Source organism: Salmo salar, chromosome 02 (assembly GCF_965601325.2).
Source record: "Salmo salar chromosome 02, fSalSal1, whole genome shotgun sequence".
In the NCBI taxonomy this organism is placed as follows: Eukaryota; Metazoa; Chordata; class Actinopteri; order Salmoniformes; family Salmonidae; genus Salmo; species Salmo salar.
Window position 1 is genome coordinate 50,369,441 of NC_138292.1, and position 23,942 is coordinate 50,393,382.

Genomic DNA, 23,942 nt, shown 5'->3' on the forward strand with positions numbered 1-23,942 from the left:
ATCCTAAATAATAAAGTTGCGCCGGTTGCGAATGACTGCAACGGCGAATTGAGTTATTGGGGCTCCGGAGTGGCACAGCGGTTTAAGGCACTGCATCTCGGCGCTGGAGGTGTCACTACAGACACCCTGAATCCAGGCTGTATCACAACAGGACGTGATTGGGAGTCCCATAGGGCGGCGCACAATTGGCCCGGTGTAGCCCGTCATTTTAAATAATTATTTGTTCTTAACTGACTTGCCTCGTCACAGAGTAGGCCTTCTGTAACGGAAATATGCAGATACATACTAGAACGCGCCAATAGGATATCACTAGCGCGTGCTTGGCTCTGCCCACCTCCCTGTTTGTTCTGCCCACCGAGTCATTGTTTCCATTGGAAACAACAAGCTGTGATCTATCTTGGTTTATCTTTGGTACACCTTTAATCGGATCTCTATGGTGACGACACAGCAAACGTCATGCAAATTCTCGTCTCTTGCTTTCGGCGTCACTAGAGCGACACATGCGGCGGTCTTTTTTCTACTTACCGCAGCAGAACTCGAGCTGGTGAAGTTGTCGATTTTATTCGTATTTTGTGAAAACGTTCACAAAAGCCATGGAAGTAGCCACCGTACCGCGCACGAGGCGTCTATTGAAGGAGGAAGACATGACCAAGATCGAGTTTGAGACCAGTGAGGAGGTCGATGTTACTCCTACCTTCGACACGATGGGCCTACGAGAGGATCTCCTCCGTGGGATATACGCATACGGTAGGGACGGGGTTTGTTTGGGACAGTGGGCCCATATAGGCAGCTAAGTAAGTTATTTGAACACAGTTTCTGTACTTCATGATTCAGTTGCACACTCAGAACCAACACACTGTGAGTGTTGGATGAAAAAAGCCAGAATGTTGTATTTGCTTTTCATTAGTTAGCGTTAGCCCAGTAACGTTACCTAGTTAATCATTCGTTTCATTGAACCTAACTAACTCGCCACCTAGCTAATGTTAGCTAACTAACATACCCCACCCCCTTTAGGATTTAGTACGTGTTGCATTTTCCTCACTTGTTGATTCATATTTGTGTGTGCGCATTTTGCTCTGCTTGTGCCGCCATCTCTTCTAGCCAGTGATCATAACATTTGGCACGAAGGCCTAGGAACAGTGGGTTTACTGCCTTGTTCAGGGGCAGAACGACAGATTTTTACCTTGTCAGTTCGGGGACCGTTCGGGTTACTAGTCCAACGCTCTAACCACTAGGCTACCTGCCACCCGTTATTCTCAGTACTACAAGGGAAAATATTCAGTACTACCAGCTATATTTTCCAGTTGTTCAAAGGATTACATGAACAGTATGTAATGTTCATTTAACTATTTCACTGGAAAGAGTATCATGGGCCTACATAATTAACCACCTTTTATTTCTTATTCTCAGGATTCGAGAAGCCTTCCGCAATCCAACAAAGAGCAATTAAACAGATCATCAAGGGTAGAGATGTCATTGCACAGTAAGTAATGACTGTTTACGCTGGAGAAACACAATGTGCAGAGCTACACAATATAGTTAAATGTTTGGAACTTTGGCTATTCACCAGGGGTGTATTCATTAGTCGGATTCTGTTTTAAAATGTTTTGTCTTTTGCAATGGAAACCGTTTTCTTTAGGAATCAAATGACTGTTGACTTGTCTCAGCAGTCAACAAGTCGAGCAGTCATTTGAAAAAGTATGAAAATTTCAGCGAGACGATTCAAAGGCGAAATCCATTAACTCCAAGATAATTTAATTCATTGCCCTTCACAATCAACCGTTCTCTTGTCGTGGATGATGTTGGCTTTCGCGACTGGTCGAGCACCGGTACACACTGTTACCAAGTGCGCTATTGTTCAGCTGTTGCCCTACTGGTGACGCCATTACACAGTAATGGCGTCACTGCTATTAGCTTCACGACATACTATGGATCGCTATTTCGGTCTTTGAGTGTCAAATAACACTATTTGACAATCGCACTATTTAATACGTTATATAATCTTTTAATTTGACATGTCAAATAACAGTTCTATTATAGAATGTTGTGTGTTCTGAATTTGCATATGCAAGCTTCACACAGCTGTGAAGAGTTTACGCAAATATTAGCATTGTAGCTCTTATTGTGAGACTGTGACTGGGGAGGTGACTTCACAGTCAGCCTATTGTGTGTATTGACATTCATATTGCACTGTACAGCTTTACCTAAGGATTGGGGATCAATGAAATGGGCTAACGGTCTACTCAATACTTAAGATATTTTTCCCAACGTTCTCCTCAGAGTTATCAGACTCAAACATCCACGCAGTATTGTTTTTCCTCGGGAATAGTGCTCAATACACATAGGTAGACAATAATAAATGTGGCTCAATTCAGTTGTTTCAGAGTCCCGCAATAAGAGCTACAATGCTAATGTTCTCTGGGTGTCACTGAGTAGACTGATACCCCATGTCATTGATCCACAATCCATAGGTAAGGCTGTACAGTGAAATAAGTATGCTCCCAATGCAATTCTAAAGTATAACACATCCAGTGTGATTTCAACAGATTTTTGTCAAATTAACAAATTATTGTATTTTGTTTTTTATATAACATTCCAACCTCGTTCAGCATGATCTTTTCAATTATGGCATAATTCTACTATTTGTATGCATTTGCATCCCTGTCAATGACATACTTTTATTTTGAAGGCTAACTGCAAAGTCCACCATTGTGGCTAATCCTTATTGTGGCTAGCTTCACAAAGATGGGTCAGACCACCATTAATCAAATAAGACCTGTCTTATAAATCAGGGTTATTTTAGATGATGACACCTGGCTATATAGTTAGCTAGCTAAAAATGTCATGTTGGTGCGTCACTAATTTGGAGTAAACCGTTTCCAACCTAATAAACATAAATACTCCCCAAGGCCCTTGTTTGAAATGTTTGTTTATCGTGGCTGTTGAATACCATATCTCTCTGTTCTTCAACACCTTTCTTTAGGTCTCAGTCGGGAACAGGAAAGACTGCCACATTTTGCGTATCAGTGCTGCAGTGTCTTGACATTCAGGTATTTGCTAAATAAAATAAAAATTAGAGAAGATATCCATTTGTTAAACTATCCTTTAGTGAAAGAATATCCACAAGTATTATGGCTGCTGTTCACAAGGTCTGCAAACCAAACCTGGTTATGTGTAGACTAGGGCCCGTATCCAGCTTCTCAGAGTAGGAGTGCTGATCTAGTATCAGTTTTTCCTTTTAGATCATAATGAATCATTTTATATGAACATGTAGGACGAGATCCTAGATCAGCACGCTTACTTTGAGAGGCTACATGAATACAAGCCCTGTTGTAGCTACCGTTATCATCACATAGCAGTTTGGGATCATCCAACATTTTGTGACATTTTCTCGCACTCTGAATATGTGGAGTTTGGACAGCGTGAGCAACGTGATTTTTGTTGTTGTTGGTTTTGTCACAGGTGCGTGAAACCCAAGCACTGATCCTGGCTCCCACCAGAGAGTTGGCTGGACAGATACAGAAGGTATGTAACTGAATATCAAGTGTCTTCTGATGGACTGGGGAAAAACTGCTTTGGGAGATAAGGGTTGTTCGTGTTCAGTAGGGCACACAGTAGCAAAATGTATTACAACAAAGTGTTTCTATTGGGCAGGTTCGGGGTCCTGTTCATTTGGAAACACTGTAGCAAATACATCAGAATGCTGTGCAACGGAAAATGGGAACAAGTGTTTATTTTGTACATTTTCTCCTGTTCTATGCCGACTGAACACGGCCCAGATCAGAACATTGGCAAGGTTTGAATTGGTGAAAGCCTTGGCTGGAGGGAGTTTCCACCATTGTTAAATCAGTGACGGGGAGTGTGCAAGCGCACACTCCAGTAGAAGTGTAGACAATTTGGATGCAACCATTGTCTCCTATTATTCAGATGTTAAAATCCCTTCACCCCCCTCTAGGTGCTCCTGGCCTTAGGTGACTACATGAACGTCCAGTGTCATTCCTGCATCGGAGGGACAAACGTGGGTGAGGACATTCGCAAACTGGACTATGGCCAGCACGTGGTAGCAGGGACCCCTGGGAGAGTGTTTGGTGAGTTCCCTAGACCCTAACCTTCTAGTATCCAGAGGTATGAACGACTGTCTGCCCAGCTAAGCAGACTAAATATTTATTATCTCTTAGATAAACTGAATTTCGCTGTTTCACTTCGTGGGTTCAGTCTGGATCTGCCTTCATTGAAACGGTTTGTACCTTTATGTGATGAGGCTACTCGGCATACATAGGACAACAGTAAAGTCAAGAAAATCATCATTTTTGCACTGTTCGTAACCTGGCTCGGTCCTCCAGTGTGAGCTTTGGGTTCCATTCCAGTGCCACAGTAAAGCCCAGAGATTGGCAGAGGTCAAGTACGTCTTGTACCGTTGCTCTGTTCACTCTCTGGGAACATCACCACGAGAGCCTCGACGGCTACGCCGCGACGAGTAGGAGGGCCACCGCGGTGAGCACGGAAGCCTAGGGCGCGGGCCTGGGTGGAGCCGCCGCGGGTGCAGATCTTGGTGGTAGTAGCAGACGGGAAAGAAGGATAGTAAATCAATGACTTATGGTCCCACTCCAGCCACCCAATCACATTTTTCACATGATTTACCTGAGACCAGAACATTTCAAAAGGAAGGTAACTAGAAAATATGCAAGAGTAGACAATCATGAATTGGACCCCCTGTAAGTCACCACAAGGGTTGTGTCTTCAAAGTCAGAGTATGAATTGAGAAGATTTCCCTCCATAATGCAGGCACTGCTCTCTCTGTTCCTTTAGATATGATCCGCAGGAGAAGTTTGAGGACGCGTGCCATCAAGATGCTGGTGCTGGACGAAGCAGACGAAATGCTCAACAAGGGTAAGCCAGACACGCTGTTGTACATTACAAAGATGAAACGAAAGACATCTTCCAGTTGTGTGTTTCTGGTCTCCTGTTGCCCAAAAAACAACAAGAACAAGAGGTCTCGTGGTAAAGCAGGATACGTTTCAGTGCTGCTTTGTCGTTCCCCCTGCACACATCAACTAGTTTCCTACTATCCCTGTCTGCAACCCACGGCAGGCACGGACGCTTGGTCTCAGACACTTTTGCACGGGAAAGTCGTTTTGACTGTCTGCGTGACTTTTCCTAGAAAGTGTAGTGTAATATGAAGGGGAAACTGAATATCTTTCCCTTACCCGTCCGGGCAGGTTTCAAAGAGCAGATCTACGACGTGTACCGGTACCTGCCCCCCGCCACCCAGGTCTGTCTGATCAGCGCCACGCTGCCCCACGAGATCCTGGAGATGACCAACAAGTTCATGACCGACCCCATCCGCATCCTGGTCAAACGGTGAGTCAAGCGTTACTCGGCTGAATATTAGGAAGTACCACCCTGGTTTCTAGCCTAGTGGAACCAACCTGATCGCTGTGTTGAGGCTCGTTCAAGTTGTGAACTCTAGGGGGCAGCATTGTGTAATGTATACAAGAAGGGGAGTAAATCAGCCGGTCCTAAATCGCTTGCTACCCCATGGCCCTAACCCTTTGTTTCTGCAGGTCTGTAAGGTGGAAGCAATATAGTGGATGCTCCACCACCGAACTGCTTATACGTATCCAGACCCTATACATCTGCAATCATCCAGGGGTTAGGGGCGAGGGGTTGGGAGTGATTTGGGACCGGTTTAGTCTGAATACATGTACTTAGTCTGAATACAAACCTCATATAGTCATCAGAGAATCAGCCATGCTTAAATCGAAAAGGCCCCCACCATTCCTGTGGGACCTTTCAGAAGAGAAAAGAGAAATGCTCCATCTTATCTATACCAGTATTTCTGACTACTATATAGGCGAGTCAAGGAAATCTTCCCTTTGGCACTGTTCGTAACCTGGCTCAGTCCTCAGTGTGAGCTGTGGGTTCCATTCCAGTGGCACAGTGAAGCCCAGAGAGTGGCAGGGATCCGGTACGTCTTGTACCGTTTCTCTGTTCGCACTCTGGGAACACGAAACAAAACCCCCTGTCATGGCAAACTACATGCGGCTCAACTTCAATTGCGATGTATTTTTGTTGAAGATATGGTCTTTTTGGGGCCTTTGCTCCCTGCCTAGAAAATATTATATGGGAAGAACGGAGTTAACTGGAATAGGAAGACCTGCACTCACAGGAAAAAGTATTAAGATGTGTTCATTTTCTTTAGCAGCAGAAGAGGTCCACTACTGAGTTAACACCTCTCTTCCTCTTCCCTATCCCAGTGATGAGTTGACTCTAGAGGGCATCAAGCAGTTCTTCGTGGCAGTAGAGAGGGAGGAGTGGAAGTTTGACACCCTGTGTGACCTGTATGACACCCTCACCATCACACAGGCTGTCATCTTCTGCAACACCAAGCGGAAGGTCTGTACACAACTAAAACAAAGTTACATTTATTGCGAGGTTGCCCCTAAACACTGATCTTCGGTCAGTTTTGCATTTTCCCCCAATAATAGTTAAAGTTGGGATTAAGGGAGGGGAAGCTGATCCTAGATCTGTGCCTAGGAGAAACTTCACTGGAGCTACTTGAGTTGTTGGCAGCTGACAGTTATTGTATGTTTTTCCTCCTAGTAAGTACTATCTCCCTTAGCCTATATGTACTGGTAAAAAATAGGGATGGGCAGGAGTACTCCATTGAAGGTTTGTATTCGATCGGTAATGTGTACTTGACATTTTTAAATGCAACTATTTAGCAGGTTAAATTTATAAGCACTGTCAAAATGTCCCGACACGAAGATGTTTGCTTGTGGAATATGTCAAGCGCTGTGAAGATATGTTGCGTATCGTTTTCAGTTTTGTATCAGAACAAAATACATTCTTTGAAATGCCCACCATTGTTAGAAAAAAAAATGAAGAGGTCCCAGCTATTTTTGTCGTGCTTCCGTCTCCCCAGGGCCAACGTGCTTTGACATTGTTAGTTTGACAAATGAATGCCAGTGTTTCCTCAACCTCTCATTGAACACATCGATGAATGTCAAGATAACCTTTGCTTGCACTGTTCGTAACCTGGCTCCGTCCTCAGTGAGAGCTGTGGGTTCCATTCCAGTGGCAGGGATCCAGTACGTCTTGTACTGTTTCTCTGTTCACTCTCTAGGAAGATAAACCCCCGTCGTAGGATGCGTCCTAAATGGCACCCTATATTCCCTACATTGTGTATTTCAGGGAGCATGTTTTGGCATGGTCCCTGAAATGCATTGCCATACGTTTGGCCTGAGCCTCTATCTGTCCTCGCTCTGCTTTCGATAGGTTGACTGGCTGACTGAGAAGATGAGGGAGGCCAACTTCACTGTTTCCTCCATGCACGGAGACATGCCCCAGAAGGAGAGAGAGTCCATCATGAAAGAGTTCCGGTCCGGTGCCAGGTAATGATGAAATAGTGTGTTTTAGCATCCCAATCAATCTTTGAAGGTTATTCAACAAGTTCTTTACATTTTGGGTGTGTGACCACTGTGTTAATATTTATCAATAGTGAATGTGCTCTCGTGTCAGTAGTTACTTTGTCATATGTCTATGAGAAAGTTGAAGCTGGTCTTACACTTCAATTTTTACATTTATTTTTTATTCTCAGTGTGCAGTCACCAATAATTTGCACATCTAGATGTATATCTGAGTCGTTTGATGGTCAGAGACGTTAGCTTAGCTTAGTTGGTCGAACAGTCTCTTAGCAGGAGGAACATTTAGATCCTAATATATGACAATGTACTGTATCATCTGGATTCTTTCTGGTCCACCTGATAGAGAATGTTGTCTTTCATATACAATACCGGACAGTTTCCCACACTAGATAAAGCTTACTAGTGGACTGAACACTTAAATGGACATTCTTCATTGCACTGTTCGTAACCTGGCTCAGTCCTCAGTGAGAGCTTTGTGTTCCATTCCTGTGCCACAGTAAAACCCAGAGAGTGGCAGTCGTCCAGTACGTCTTGTACTATTTCTCTGTTCACTCCCTGGAAACATGTCTACGCATTGTTCTTTTAAATCTCCCAGGGGTGGACTTGGGTCGTATTAATTGGTGCACAGCGGAGCAAAACATTTTGCAAAGTTCAGATAGCCCCTCCCTGTTTGAGCCCGTTTAGTTCCAAGTTAATACGACCTTGGTTTGGCCTAACGTGGATCTCTCCTCTCCCCCCCCCCCTCCCGTAGCCGAGTGCTTATCTCCACTGATGTGTGGGCCCGAGGTCTGGACGTGCCCCAGGTATCCCTCATCATCAACTACGACCTGCCCAACAACAGAGAGCTGTACATCCACAGGTACGTCTGGCTGCCCAGCTCAGAGAACTACTATACTAAGCGATTATTAAATATGCAATGTTGCTATTTGGACAACAGTGAAGTAGAGAAAATCACCTGCCTTGGTCCTCAGTTTGAACTGTGTGTTCCATTCCAGTGCCACAGTAAAGCCCAGAGAGTGGCAGAGGTCAAGTACGTCTTGAACTTTTTCTCTGTTCAGTCTCTCAGGACACTAAAAGCCAATTTTTATGGTCAATCCGACATCTGTAGTGGCCGTACAGTATTTACAGCGATGCGGACACCACAGAAGTCAGAGCATTCATACTTTCTCTTTGGCGAGCTGTCATACGCGTCCAATAAATTGGTCTGCACCGCACCACTTGTAGAGATTCAAAGCTAATCGCTATAGCCATCCAGCTAATTGTGAGCAACTGGCTAAACGAAAAGACAAGACCTTACCTCTTCAGATGTTGGCGTCCGTTTCCCGGTGATTGACATAGGAGCTCAGCCAAGATGGCATTAAAAAGGCTGCACCGTTTTCCCACCTGTATCTCCGTCCTGAATCTTCCCCCATTGCCCCCAGCAAAATGTGCCCACATTTAGGCTGTTAATGTGTATTTCATACTGTTACGGTAAAAATGAGTCTAATGCTTGTTTGAATGTCAACCCCAATACATGTTCGTGTCATCAATCAACTGCATTACAGTTAAAAATGACTGACTACCACCACCGATTTCTGTATGCTAGCTATGCTACCAGATTATACAAACAGGAGTTAGCATTTAGCAGTCACCTGTTTTAAACATGGGAAAATGTCTAAATGTTATGCAGTGAAAACAGCCAAATATATCCAAATTGGATTTTAGTAACCCCATTCTGGTCCTGTTACAGTACATCAATCATGACGGTTTTGACATATCCACTTAGATCAGATTTGTTGAATGTACGCCAATCCAGTGCCCTTCGCTCCCCCATGGTCTGCATTCCATTGATCTCTTTACCACATCTATCCTCATTACCTCCCTGATCTCTTTCCAGGAGCTTCTGGCCCGCATAGTCGGATTAAGAGAAAATTAGATCGTCAGGGCAAAGATTTACTGGTGTTTTTGTCCCTCAACCTCCTCTCTTCATAGGATTGGCCGATCGGGTCGTTACGGCCGCAAGGGTGTGGCCATTAACTTTGTGAAGAATGACGACATCCGTATTCTCCGTGACATTGAGCAGTACTACTCCACACAGATCGATGAAATGCCAATGAACGGTAAATTACCATTTGTAAATCTTCTGTCTGAGTATTTAATTGACAACGTTGATATGTTTAGTATTGCTGTTTTGGTTCAAGCAACTAAATGTAAGTGTTCAGTTTTGTTTCGACCACATACTGGGTTTACAGATTTAGGGCCATATAGACCTGGGGTTGTTTTACTAAATGGGCATTGACATTACATTTGTTCTCCTCAGTGGCTGACCTGATCTAAGGCACAGGTGACGGAAGTGGAGAGACCGCTTTGATTACACTTTGGACCCCTTTTTATTTACTGTAAGGATTCTTGTCTCATTTGTTTTGTTTTTAATAGTCGCTTTGGAACAGCCTTCGAATTTGTGAGGACTATTGTATTCTTAGGGAAATGCCTACTGCAACCATCAGTTGTTTTGTAAATAAAGAACATTTTGTTTCCCATGTGAATGCAGGTTAATTTCTTTTCCCTGTTTTTATAGGGGCAATCTGGGATTTTGAAAAACAAAATCGTTAGCTACAGCAGTCAAAGGGATTGGGCTGAAAAAATGTAACCACTCTCAAATTCATAGAAAGGGCTATGGTTGCAAGGACTGACCATCCATCCTTGAGATCAAAAGTGTAGTTGTAACCATGATATGAGGCGATAGTATTTGTTTACAATTACATTCTGTGTGATGTGGTAGATGGATGAACTAAGATCATGAGATATAAGTTAGTTCTATTACTTTACAATCACGTCTTCTGTTAGACTTCCATAGGCCTCCAGGTGCAGCTGTCAGTCTTATGCCAGGATTCAATCCGATGTGTGTTATAGTGCATTGGACAGCCAACCAAGGTGTCATTTAAATGCAATTTCCCAGGTGTTTGCAGTGATTCCATTCATGGTGCCCTGCTAATTTTGTCCCATGCGTTAATTACCTTTTAAAAGATGCTTTGTCTACTGCCTAGTGCGCTACTCTATAAAGTGCCTTGAATTGAAATACGGCCACGGTTTCATATTTTTTTATTTACCAGATCCGTTGTTTGATAATGGTGACATGGATGACCGTGATGATGAATGATGGTGTCTGTGACTGGGGTGATGGAGTTGGTAAAGCTGAGTCTACTGTTGTAGGTACTAGAAAATATGTATGACAAGTTGAGTAATCCATAGGGCAGTGGTTCTTAAGTGATTTTTGTCCCGGGACCCACATTTCAGTGTGTCACCTCAGTAGTGACCAAATACTTGCGCAGGTGGAAAATTCATCATAAGTTAGGATTTGTGCCAAAATGCAATGTGGCAAACTATAAGGCTCTATTGGCTTAATAAATGTAACAAGAAAACAAAATGCTTTGCCGAAGGGCACTACTACAGATTTTTTTACCTTTGTCAGGTCTGGTATTCAAACCAGCAACTTTTTGGTTACTGGCCTAACACTAACCATGAGGTCACCTGACACCATATTAACTGGAAACATTTTTCCATTTCAATAATTCCATACTGCTCAACCTCCCACCACTCAATTTTGGTTGAGAATCGTTGCCTGCACTACAGACGGGGCTATATTGGTATACTACTAGTAAAGGCCCAGTGCGCGACTTTTGTGAGAGAAAAAATTGCAGGGGGATTTCCTGCGGCTATGCTCGTGTCCCGGGGCCCCCATTTGATTCTGTTAGTCACTCTCCCTCTGATATATTAGTCAAGGCAAAATGTGTAGAATTGCAGGAAATTGGCTGCAAAAACTTTCTGCTATCAGATCCCTCTGTACGTATTATAGTTTTTCATTCCGGTGCTGAGTTCATGTGTAGTGGGTAATTGTATAGCTAATAGGCTATGTTTGTAGATCGACTGAGGTGGATAAAGCTACAGCAGTCAATGTGATAATGCTTTTTTTCAAATGGCATTTGAGTTTTTCAGTTGTATAAAAATGCAGTAAATGAGCTTCAGTTGGCAGGAGGATAGGCAGAGCTCACTCCTGCCTATGGATGTCACATTCGTTTTACTGCTAACATATTGTATCTGAAACCTCTTTCAAAGTTGGATTTCCTAGCGGTAAGGGATGGAAGACCAACACCTTGGTTTAGGCAGTGGTGGGAAAAGTATAACATTTTCGTACTTGAGTAAAAGTAAAGATACCTTAATAGAAAATGACTTAAAAGTCACCCAGTGAAATACTACTTGAGTAAAAGTCAAAGTATTTGGTTTTAAATATACTTAAGTATCAAAAGTAAATATAATTGCAAAAATATATGTAAGTATCAAAGGTACAAGCATGAGAAATCTTTGTCACACATCCAAAGACAGATCGCTTTTAAGAGACTTGCCAGTTTACGTATAGATTTTAGCGGCCGGGGACCCTATGTGATTGCATATGCCAGGAGCCGGCCGTGGTAAAAGAGAACCGTGAGATTTTAAAATATCTATGTAATTAAATACTACATGCTACCGTGGGTAGCCTACCTAAGTAAATGGGAGTTGGCATTTCGTGGCAATGATGAGAGTGCTAGCTCATCAAACAGGCCCAGGGGCAACTATGTGAAACTATTACATGCTTTTGCTGAAAAAAAATGGAGAGTTAGCAACCCATTTAGAGGCCGCCACCATGTTTGATTTTTGCTCATGGCCTATGATTTGAATTTTCAATTAAACTGATGCGCTCTTCTGTCTTCTGCAGAACAATGAGATTAATATGGGTTTCTTCCGTACCCGTATCAGCAACACAATGAAAGCATTGGAACAGCAGCGACTAGACTTTGATAGTTTCTATGAGCGATTTGAGAAGAAATGTAATGAACTGGGTCTGGCATGATGCTCCTATTCAGAGTATTATAACATACTGGACAATATCAATGTTCACAGTATAGCCAGATTTGACCACGTTGGTGAAGTTCAATGCCAAAAATGTCACAAAAGTTCGGCACCAGCAAACGTGCCTGTCAAAATATGCCAAGTATTTCTATTTCGTTAGATTTAAGGCTTATTTTGTCCCATTGTACAGTTCACAAATGGTACAAGACAAATCACCTGGACAGCTCCTCAGCTTTTTGTTCCAGGCAGGGCCATAACTACATATGAGGGGGGCCAGTACCCCTGTGACAACAATTTTGGACCCCCTTGTGGCCCCCCTAAATGTGGAGTATGAAATAATTTTTACATAATTTTTGCTGTCATTCTTTTTTTACATCCGTTATTAGACAGTGACAAAGCGGAACACTAATGATTATGAACATGGTCTTTTGCCTGCTAATGCAGTGAAGAAAACGATATGACAACAATAACGTCTAATGTAACTGGCCCCTCTAACAGTACAACTGGCCCCAGCTTGGCCCCCCCCAGTTGAAATGGTCTAGAAACGCCACTGCATATGAGGACACCGAGGTCCGGGCCACAGCAATTTGTTTTAATAAAAAATGTAGGAGCTCATTTGGCGTCTCAACTTACTGTTGAGTTAGGAAAGTAGAAAACACAGGGTACAATTTTGAAACTTAATTGTGCATCAGCAGTTGTCCTATTGTTATATGCCCCCGACGTCACTCAATTAGAGACAGATCGCAATTTACTGGGGAGGGTTGTTAAACTTTTTATTTTTTGCTTTGGGGAGGATTGTGTTTTTTTATTGGGCACAGTGGAGGGTAATGCTTTTTCCCCCAGGTTTACATTTGCTCTTTTGCAGGTTGTACTCTATAATTTCTTCCATCCTAGCCAAATTTCCTTGTCTGCTTGCATTTGCCTCCCCAATATCAAGGTGTTTTAGTACTTCCCTTCTACCACAGGTCAGTATAGTCTACCAGTCTAATGGTCTATCCTACCCTCTATCCACCATTCATAGTGGGGCTTGGGGCTCCCAAGTGGCACAGCGGTCTAAAGCACTGTATCTCAGTGCAAGAGGTGTCACTACAGTCCCTGGTTCGATTCCAGGCGGTATCACATCTGGCTGTGATTGGGAGTCCAATAGGGCGGTGTACAATTGGTCCAGCGTCATCCGGGTTTGACCGTCATTGTAAATAAGAATTTGTTCTTAACTGACTTGCCTAGTTAAATAAAGGTTAAATAAAAAGAGTGACAATAGTGCAGTGAAAATGTTATTTGAATAACGTTGCAAAGCCCTGTAATTTGAATGTTTCATTCCATTTGGATCAGTTGTAGGTCTACTCTTGACAGTTTAGAAGGTCTAGAAAGGCACAGTAGCAGGCCAGTCTGGCTGCATTTTTCCTTCTGTTACTGAATGTGATGTCTGTTACCAACATCTCACATTCAATTCGTGCATATATGTACATAATGCATTTCAGAAAATGTTGTGCGTTTTTGTGTGGCTTAATTTGTTCGAAAAGACCCATTTACCCAGTAGGCTGGTTACGCACAAGCCAACCATAGACGCGATAGCCTATATTTAATTTGTGTTCTCTCTTTTAGGTCTAATTCAACGTTATGAATATACAAACATTTTGTCTTTCTTTAACTGTGTTTTAAAATGTGTAGTTGTATGCCTATATGTAGTGTTTTAGACTTGCTGAACAGAATTTGTGAGAAAAGACACATTTATGTGCCACTTAATCCGTGGGAAAATTTGTTTTTATTAATGCCAATGCTGTTTTCTATGCTTGATTTCGCTTAATACTTTGGGATACTGGTGCACTTGTAATCAGAAAGGCCCTTGTTACAGATCATCATTCTCCCATGTTGTCCAAAATACAATGTGGCCACATACAGTTGAAGTCGGAAGTTCAATTCGTATTTGCTAGCATTGCCTTTAAATTGTTTAACTTGGGTCAAACGTTTCTGGTAGCCTTCCACAAGCTTCCCACAATGAATTTGGATGAATTTTGGCCCATTCCTCCTGACAGAGCTGGTGTAACTGAGTCAGATTTGTAGGCCTCCTTGCTCGCACACGCTTTCTCAGTTCTGCCAACACATTTTCCATGGGATTGAGGTCAGGGCTTTGTGATGGCCACTCCAATACCTTGACGTTGTTGTCCTTAAGCCATTTTGCCACAACTTTGGAAGTATGCTTGGGGTCATTGTCCATTTGGAAGACCCATTTGCGACCAAGCTTTAACTTCCTGACTGATGTCTTGAGATGTTCGCTTCAATATATCCACATCATTTTCCCTCCTCATGATGCCATCTATTTTGTGAAGTGCACAAGTCCCTCCTGCAGCAAAGCACCCCCACAACATGATGCTGCCACCCACGTGCTTCACGGTTGGGATGGTGTTCTTCGGCTTGCAAGCTTCCCCCTTTTTCCTCCAAACATAACGATGGTCATTATGGCCAAACAGTTCTATTTTTGTTTCATCAGACCAGAGGACATTTCTCCAAAAAGTACGATCTTTGTCCCCATGTGCAGTTGCAAACCGTAGTCTGGCTTTTTTTAATGGCAGTTTGGAGCAGTGGCTTCTTCCTTGCTGAGCGGCCTTTCAGGTTATGTCGATATAGGACTCATTTTACTGTGGATGTAGATACTTTTGTACCTGTTTCCTGCAGCATCTTCACAAGGTCCTTTGCTGCTGTTCTGGGATTGATTAGCATTTTTCGCACCAAAGTACATTCATCTCTAGGAGACAGAGCGCATCTCCATCCTGAGCGGTATGACGGCTGCGTGGTTCCATGGTGTTTATACTTGCGTACTATTGTTTGTACAGATGAACATGGTACCTTCAGGTGTTTGGAAATTGCTCCCAAGGATGAACCAGACTTGTGAAGGTCTACAATTTGTTTTCTGAGGTCTTGGCTGATTTCTTTTTGATTTTGATTTTCCCTTGATGTCAAGCAAAGAGGCACTGAGTTTGAGGGTAGGCCTTGAAATACATCCACAGGTACACCTGCAATTGACTCAAAAGATGTCAATTAGCCTATCAGAAGCTTCTATAGCCATGACATCATTTTCTGGAATTTTCCAAGCTGTTTAAAGGCACAGTCAACTTAGTGTATGTAAACTTCTGACCCATTGGAATTGTGATACAGTGAATTATAAGTGAAATTATCTCTCTGTAAACAATTGTTGGAATATTGTTGGAATTGAGTCATGCACAAAGTAGATGTCCTAACCTACTTGCCAAAACTTTAGTTTGTTAACAAGAATTTTATGGAGTGGTTGAACAACAAGTTTTAATGACTCCAACCTAAGTGTATGTGAACTTCAGACTTCAACTGTATGCTCCCGGCAGGCCCAGTTGTTCAAGAAAAGCTTAACACAGGTTTGCCTCCTCTCCAATCCGAGCGGCTATTCCTCGCGCATCTAGAACCTAACTCTTCAATATAGGCAAAATATGTATAATTTTACTTTTTCAATTCATTTATTACCTTTTGATATGTGGCATAAACACAACCAGTAACCATGTTTTTTTTTTTTTTTATCTGATTAGGCTACTTCAAAAGTAGGCAGGTGCATATTCATCCAAAACATAATTCCAGCATCTTCAAAATGGCTTAACATTAACCAGATTTACCCATTCAACCTTTTTATGTAAGTAAAGTAGCCTATATGAATTTGATCTTTCGGGTAGGATTCATGAGTTTCATATGGAGAATAATTTTGGTGGGGTGAATAATTTGAATTCAACAATCCCTACATCAATTTATATTATGAGCAATTCAAGGGATGGGAATATTACATCTACATTTTGACAAAGTCCTCTTTCTTACTTGATAGCCTAGGCAGCCGGTAGAGGGCGCTAGATCTGCACTATCATCTAGGTTTGATGTGCCCAGCTGGTAATACACTCGTGTCCCCCATGGACTGGCTCGTACATAAAGCATCATCACTTTCAGGCTGCAAAGGCATCATTTCCTTCCTAAACTAAATTTAATGGCGGGCTGACCCCACCAAAAAACAGGAAAAATATTTGTGAGGTCTTAATAAAACAACATTTTCCACCAACATTTTGGGGATTTTCTGACAATTTAGGATCTTGCTTACTTGAGATGACTAATATTTGGGTTGTGACATCATTTCTAAAAACCAAATAATATCCTCAACTCTATAATGTCATTCCTTAGCATATTAATAATAGTCTAAATTAAGGCTTTCAGGATGTTGAAAAAATGTGTATTGCTATGGAGTTGTTTTAGATATTTTTTATTCTACACTGAACAAAAATATAAATGCAACATTCAACAATTTCAACGATTTTAAGGAAATCAGTCAATTGAGATGAATGCATTAGGACCTAATCTATGGATCTCACATGACTGGGAATACAGATATGCATCTGTTGGTCACAGACACCTTAAAATAAAAGGTAAGGGTGTGGATCAGAACACCAGTCAGTATGACAACCATTTGCCTCATGCAGCGCGATACATCTCCTTCGCATAGAGTTGATCCGGCTGATGATTGTGGCCTGTGAAATGTTGTCCTACTCTGTGCGAAGTTAGTGGATATTGGAGGGAACTGGAACACTCTGTAGTACACGCCGATCCAGAGCATCCCAAACATCCTCAACGAGTGACATGTCTGGTGAGTATGCAGGCCATGGAAGAACTGGGACCTTATTCAGTTTCCAGAAATTGTATACAGATCCTTGTGACATGGGGCTGTGCATTATCATGCTGTGACATGGGGCTGTGCATTATCATGCTGAAACATGAGGTGATAGTGGCGGATGAATGGCATGACAATGGGCCTCAGGATCTCGTCATGGTATCTCTGTGGATTCAAATTGCCATCAACAAAATGCAATTGTGTTCGCTGTCCGTAGCTTATGCCTGCCCATACCGTAACCCCACTGACAACATGGTGCACTGCGTTCACATTTTGACATCAGCAAACCGCTCACCCACACGATGTACAATTAAAACCGGGATTCATCAGTGAAGAGCATACTTCTCCAGCGTGCCATTGGCCATCGAAGGTGAGCATTTGCCCACTAAAGTCGGTCACGACGCCAAACTGTAGTCAGGTCAAGACCCTGGATCGCGCGCAGATGAGATTCTCTGAGACGGTTTCTGACAGTTTGTGCAGAAATTGTTTGGTTGTGCAAAACCAGTTTCATCAGCTATCCGGGTGGTTGGTCTCACACGACCCCGCAAGTGAAGAAGCCGGTGGAGGTCCTGGGCTGGCGTGGTTACACGTGGTCTGCGGTTGTGAGGCCGGTTGAATGTACTGCCAAATTCTCTAAAACGATGTGGAGGTGGCTTATGGTAGAGAAATTAACATTCAATTATCTGGCAACAGCTCTGGTGGACATTGTGTTGTGTGACAACCCCATTTTAGAGTTGCCTTTTATTATCCCCAGCACAAGGTGTACCTGTGTAATGATCATGTTGTTTAATCAGCTCCTTGATATGCCACACCTGTCAAGTGGGTGGATTATCTTGGCTAAGGAGAAATGCTCACTAACAGGAATGTGTAAAGAAATACACTTTTTGTGCGTATAGAACATTTCTGGGATCTTTTAATTCAGCTCATGAAACATGGGACCAATACTTCACATGTTGCAATTATATTTTGTATGTACAGTGCATTCTGAAAATATTCAGACCCCTTGACTTTTTCCACATTTTGATACATTACAGCCTTATTCTAAAATTTAGGAAATAGTTTTTTCCCCTCAACAATCTACACACAATACCCCATAATGACAAAGCAAAAACATTTTTTTTGAAATTGTTGCAAATGTATTAAAAATAAAAAAATGATGTCACATTTACATAAGTATTCAAACCCTTTACTTGTTGAAGCACCTTTGGCAGTGAGTTACTCAATTCCTGTGTTGAAGCACCTTTGGCAGCTGTCACCGCCATGCTTCACCATAAGGATGGTGCCAGGTTTCCTCCAGACATGACGCTTAGCATTGAGGCCAAAGAGTTCAATCTTGGTTTCATTAGACCAGAGAATCTTGCTTCTCATGGACTGAGTCCTTTAGGTGCCATTTGGCAAACTCCAAGCGGGCTGTCATGTGCCTTTTACTGAGGAGTGGCTTCCGTCTGACCACTACCATAAAGGTCTGATTGGTGAAGTGCTGCAGAGATGGTTGTCCTGGAAGGTTCTCCCATCTCCACTAAGGAACTCTGGAGCTCTGTCAGAATGAATATCGGGTTCTTAGTCACTTCCCTGACCAAGGCTCTTCTCCCCCGATTGCTCAGTTTGGCCGGGTGGCCAGCTCTACTAAGAGTCTTGGTGGTTCCAAACCTCTTCCATTTAAGAATGATGGAGGCCACTCTGTTCTTGGGGAACTTCAATGCTGCAGAAATGTTTTGGTACCCTTCCCCAGATCTATGCCTCGACACAATCCTGTCTCGGAGCTCTACGGACAAGTTCCTTTGACCTCATGGCTTAGTTTTTGTTCTGACATGCACTGTCAACTGTGGGACCTTATATAGACTGTTGTGTGCCTTTCCAAATTATGTCCAATCAATTGAATTTACCACAGGTGGACTCCAATTAAGTTATAGAAATATCTCAAGGATGAACAATGGAAACAGGATGCACCTGAGATCAATTTAGAGTCTCATAGCAAAGGGTTTGAATACTTATGTAAATAAGGTATGTTTTTTTGTTTTGAATAAATTAACATTTTCTAAGAACCTGTTTTTGCTTTGTCATTATAGGGTATTGTGTGTAGATTGATGAGTATTTTTTAAATCCATTCTAGAATAAGCCTGTAACGTAACAACATGTGGAAAAAGGGAAGGGGTCTGAATACTTTCTGAATGCACTGTAGGTAGTCGATTGAAAGCCTACTATTCCTCGCCAGAAGAGGGTGTAATCCCTTTGTGGGATAAAAAGTACTTCACCTAGGCCAAGGAGGGTTGTGGAATCATTCATGTTCCAGACAGTCTTGAAGGTAGCTATTGAAGTGATATGTTTTTTAAGTTGAGCAGAGTTCAACTCCAATTCACCATTGACGTTAGAGGCGGCAGATAGCCTAGCTGTTAAGTGAGTTGGGCCAGTAACCAAAACGGTCTCTGTTGAAGGTTGTGGATCTTCCAGAAGGACAACAACCCCAAACAACCATCAAAAGCAACTTGGAATGGTTGAAGAAACATTGGACTGTTCTGGAGTGGCCACCAAAGAGTCCAGACCTGAATCACATCCATAATCTATGGTGAGAGCTGAAAACAGCAGTTGGTGGAGGGCACCCATCAAACATTGAAGAATTAGAGCAGTTTTCTGCTGAAGAGTGGGCCAAATTGGCAGTAGATAGGTGCAGCAAGGTCATTTATGACTACAATAAACATTTGTTGGCAGTTATCTTGGCCAAAGACTGTGCAACCAAGTACAAGTGCCAGGGTGACAATAATTTTGTCCATGCTATTTGTCTTTATTTTCTCAATTAAAATTCTAAACTTAAGTTTACAACAACAAAATAATTGTGCAGTGTTGAAAATCCAATAACAAGGTGTGGAGAAAAGTTTTCTTTTTCAATTCAAATGTATTTATAAAGCCCTTGTTACATGAACAGATGTCACAAAGTGCTTATACAGAAACCCAGCCTAAAACCCCAAACAGCAAGCAATACAGATGTAGAAGCACGGGGGCTAGGAAAAACTCCCTAGAAAGGCAGGAGCCTCGGAAGAAACCTAGAGAGGAACCAGGCTCTGAAGGGTGGCCAGTTCTCTTCTGGCTGTGACGGTTGGAGATAAGAGAACATGGCCATTAAGGCCAGACTGTTCTTCAAGATGTTCAAACGTTCATAGATGACCAGCAGGGTCAAGTAATAATCACAGTGGTTGTAGAGGGTGACAGGAGTAAATGTCAGTTGGCTTTTCATAGCTGATCATTCAGAGATTGTGAGGTCGAGAGAGAGAGACGAAACAGCAGGTCCGGGACATGGTAACACGCCCGGTGAACAGGCTAGGGTTCCATAGCCGCAGGCAGAACAGTTGAAACTGGAGCTGCAGCTCAAACAGGTGGACTGTGGGCAGCCAGGAGTTATCAGGTCAGGTAGTCCTGAGGCATGGTCCTAGGGCTCAGGTCCTCCAGGAGGAGAGGGAGAATTAGAGGGAGCATACTTAAATTCACACAGGACACCAGAAAACACAGGATAATTACACCAGATATAACACACTGACCCTAGCCCCCCGGAACATATATTGCAGCATAGATACTGGAGGCTGAGATGGGTGGGTCGGGGGGCACTGTGGCCCTGTCCGACAATACCCCCGGACAGGACCAACCAGGCAGGATATAACCCCACATACCTTTCTAAAGCGCAGCCCCTACACCACTAGAGGGATATCAACAGACCACCAACTTAGTCACCTCCCTGACTGTGGCCAATTCCTCTCCTTCCATCTTCTTCGCTTGCCCCTCAAACCATTGCAGCCTGGGCAACCCACAAAGATCTCCTCCACCACACAAGCCCAAGGGTGTACAAAACCGGACAGGAAGATTACGTCAGTGACTAAACCCCCTCAAGTGACGCACCGCTCCTAGGGATGGCATGGAAGAGCACTAGTAAGCCTGGGACTTAGACCCCGTAATAGAGGCAGAGAATCCCAGTGGAGAGAGGGGAGCCGGCCAAGCAGAGACAGCAAGGGGGGTTTGTCGCTCCAGTGCCTTGCCGTTCACCTTCGCACCCCTGGGCCAGACGACACTCAATCATAGGAACTACTACAGAGATGAGTGTTCAGTAAAGGCTTAAAGGTTGAGACCGAGTCTGCATCTCTCACATTAATCTCTCACATGAATAATGTTTACATATCTTGCATTAATCATCTCATATGTATATACTATATTCAATACTATTCTGCTGAATCTTAGTCTATTCCGCTCTGAAGTTGCTCGTCCGTATATTTATATACTGCTCAAAAAAATAAAGGGAACACTTAAACAACACATCCTAGATCTGAATGAAATAAATAATCTTATTAAATACTTTTTTCTTTACATAGTTGAATGTGCTGACAACAAAATCACACAAAAATAATCAATGGAAATCCAATTTATCAACCCATGGAGGTCTGGATTTGGAGTCACACTCAAAATTAAAGTGGAAAACCACGCTACAGGCTGATCCAACTTTAATGTAATGTCCTTAAAACAAGTCAAAATGAGGCTCAGCAGTGTGTGTGGCCTCCACGTGCCTGTACGACCTCCCTACAACGCCTGGGCATGCTCCTGATGAGGTGGCGGATGGTCTCCTGAGGGATCTCCTCCCAGACCTGGACTAATGCATCAGCCAACTCCTGGACAGTCTGTGGTGCAATGTGGTGTTGGTGGATGGAGCGAGACATGATGTCCCAGATGTGCTCAATTGGATTCAGGTCTGGGGAACGGGCGGGCCAGGCCATAGCATCAATGCCTTCCTCTTGCAGGAACTGCTGACACACTCCAGCCACATGAGGTCTAGCATTGTCTTGCATTAGGAGGAACCCAGGGCCAACCGCACCAGCATATGGTCTCACAAGGGGTCTGAGGATCTCATCTCGGTACCTAATGGCAGTCAGGCTACCTCTGGCGAGCACATGGAGGGCTGTGCGGACCCCCAAAGAAATGCCACCCCACACCATGACTGACCCACCGCCAAACCGGTCATGCTGGAGGATGTTGCAGGCAGCAGAACGTTCTCCACGGCATCTCCAGACTCTGTCACGTCTGTCACGTGCTCAGTGTGAACCTGCTTTCATCTGTGAAGAGCACAGGGTGCCAGTGGCAAATTTGCCAATCTTGGTGTTCTCTGGCAAATGCCAAATGTCCTGCACGGTGTTGGGCTGTAAGCACAACCCCCACCTGTGGACGTCGGGCCCTCATACCACCCTCATGGAGTCTGTTTCTGACCGTTTGAGCAGACACATGCACATTTGTGGCCTGCTGGAGGTCATTTTGCAGGGCTCTGGCAGTGCTTCTCCTGCTCCTCCTTGCACAAAGGCGGAGGTAGCGGTCCTGCTGCTGGGTTGTTGCACTCCTACGGCCTCCACGTCTCCTGATGTACTGGCCTGTCTCCTGGTAGCGCCTCCATGCTCTGGACACTACGCTGACAGACACAGCAAACCTTCTTGCCACAGCTCACATTGATGTGCCGTCCTGGATGAGCTGCACAACCTGAGCCACTTGTGTGGGTTGTAGACTCCGTCTCATGCTACCACTAGAGTGAAAGCACCGCCACCATTCAAAAGTGACCAAAACATCAGCCAGGAAGCATAGGAACTGAGAAGTGGTCTGTGGTCCCCACCTGCAGAACCACTCCTTTATTGGGGGTGTCTTGCTAATTGCCTATAATTTCCACCTGTTGTCTATTCCATTTGCACAACAGCATGTGAAATGTATTGTCAATCAGTGTTGCTTCCTAAGTGGACAGTTTGATTTCACAGAAGTGTGATTGACTTGGAGTTACATTGTGTTGTTTAAGTGTTCCCTTTATTTTTTTGAGCAGTGTATATTCTTAATCCCATTACTTTACTTAGATTTGTGAGTATTGGGTATATGTTATGAAATGGTTAGATATTACTTGTTAGATATTACTGCACTGTCGGAGCTAGAAACACAAGCATTTCGCTACACCTGCAATAACATCTGCTAAATATGTGTAAGTGACCAATAAAATTTGATTTGGATAAGGCAGACCATTCCTTAAAAATGGTGCTCTATAGGAGAAAGTCCTGCCTCTAGCTGTTTGCTTAGAAATTCTAGGGACAATAAGAAGGCTGCATCTTGTTACCGTAGCGTAAGTGTAGGTATGTATGGCAGGACCACATCGGTGAGATAGGAAGGAGCAAGTCCATGTAATGCTTTGTAGGTTAACAGTAAAACCTTGAAAACAGCCCTAGCCTTAACAGGAAGCCAGTATAGAGAGAGTAGCACTGGAGTAATCTGATCAAATGTTGGGGTTCTAGTCAAGATACTAGCAGCCATGTTTAGCACTAACTGAAGTTTATTTAGTGCTTTATCTGGGTAGCCGGAGAGTAGAGTATTGCAGTAGTCTAATCTAGAAGTGACAGAAGCATGGATTAGTTTTTCTGCATAATTTTTGGACAAAAAGTTTCTGATTTTACAAAGATATAAAAAAGCTGCCCTTGAAATATTCTTATTTTCAAAAGTGAGATCAGGGTCCATAGTAACGCCGAGGTCATTCAGTTTTATTTGAGACGACTGTACAACCATCAAGATTAATTGTCAGATCCAAAAGCAGATCTCTTTGTTTCTTGGGACCTAGAACTAGCATCTCTGTTTTGTCCGAGTTTAAAAGTAAAACAATTGCCACCATCCACTTCCTTATGTCCACTTCCAGGCTTACAGGGTAGGCAATTTTTGGGCTTCACCATGTTTCATCGAAATGCACAGCTGTGTATTGTCCGCCTAGCAGTGGAAGTTGACATTGTTTCCAAATTACATCACCTTGAGGGACACCGAAACTTACAATTGATTTGTCAGAGGACAAACCCTCCACAGAGACAAACTGATATCTTTCCGACAGATAAGATCTAAACCAGGCAAGAACTTGTCCGTGTAGACCAATTATGGTTTCCAATCTCCCCGAAATAATTTGGTGATCGATTATGTCAAAAGCGGCT

At 43.2% G+C, this 23,942-nt stretch overlaps 1 protein-coding gene and 1 non-coding gene across 2 annotated transcripts; both read left to right on the forward strand.

The window, feature by feature from the left end:
* Window positions 1-487: 487 nt before the first annotated feature.
* On the forward strand, window positions 488-9,944 carry if4a3 (Eukaryotic initiation factor 4A-III). The gene is given in 12 exon segments (NM_001140958.1): window positions 488-747; window positions 1,411-1,483; window positions 2,984-3,050; window positions 3,463-3,525; window positions 3,956-4,088; window positions 4,810-4,890; window positions 5,220-5,361; window positions 6,258-6,396; window positions 7,279-7,394; window positions 8,179-8,286; window positions 9,399-9,526; window positions 9,727-9,944. Coding segments are annotated over 12 exon segments (1,221 nt in total). The 5' UTR covers window positions 488-593; the 3' UTR covers window positions 9,744-9,944.
* Window positions 4,311-4,445, forward strand: LOC123739794 (small nucleolar RNA SNORA54). Its single transcript, XR_006767929.1, has one exon. It is a non-coding gene; the product is annotated as a small nucleolar RNA SNORA54 (small nucleolar RNA).
* Window positions 9,945-23,942: the final 13,998 nt, after the last annotated feature.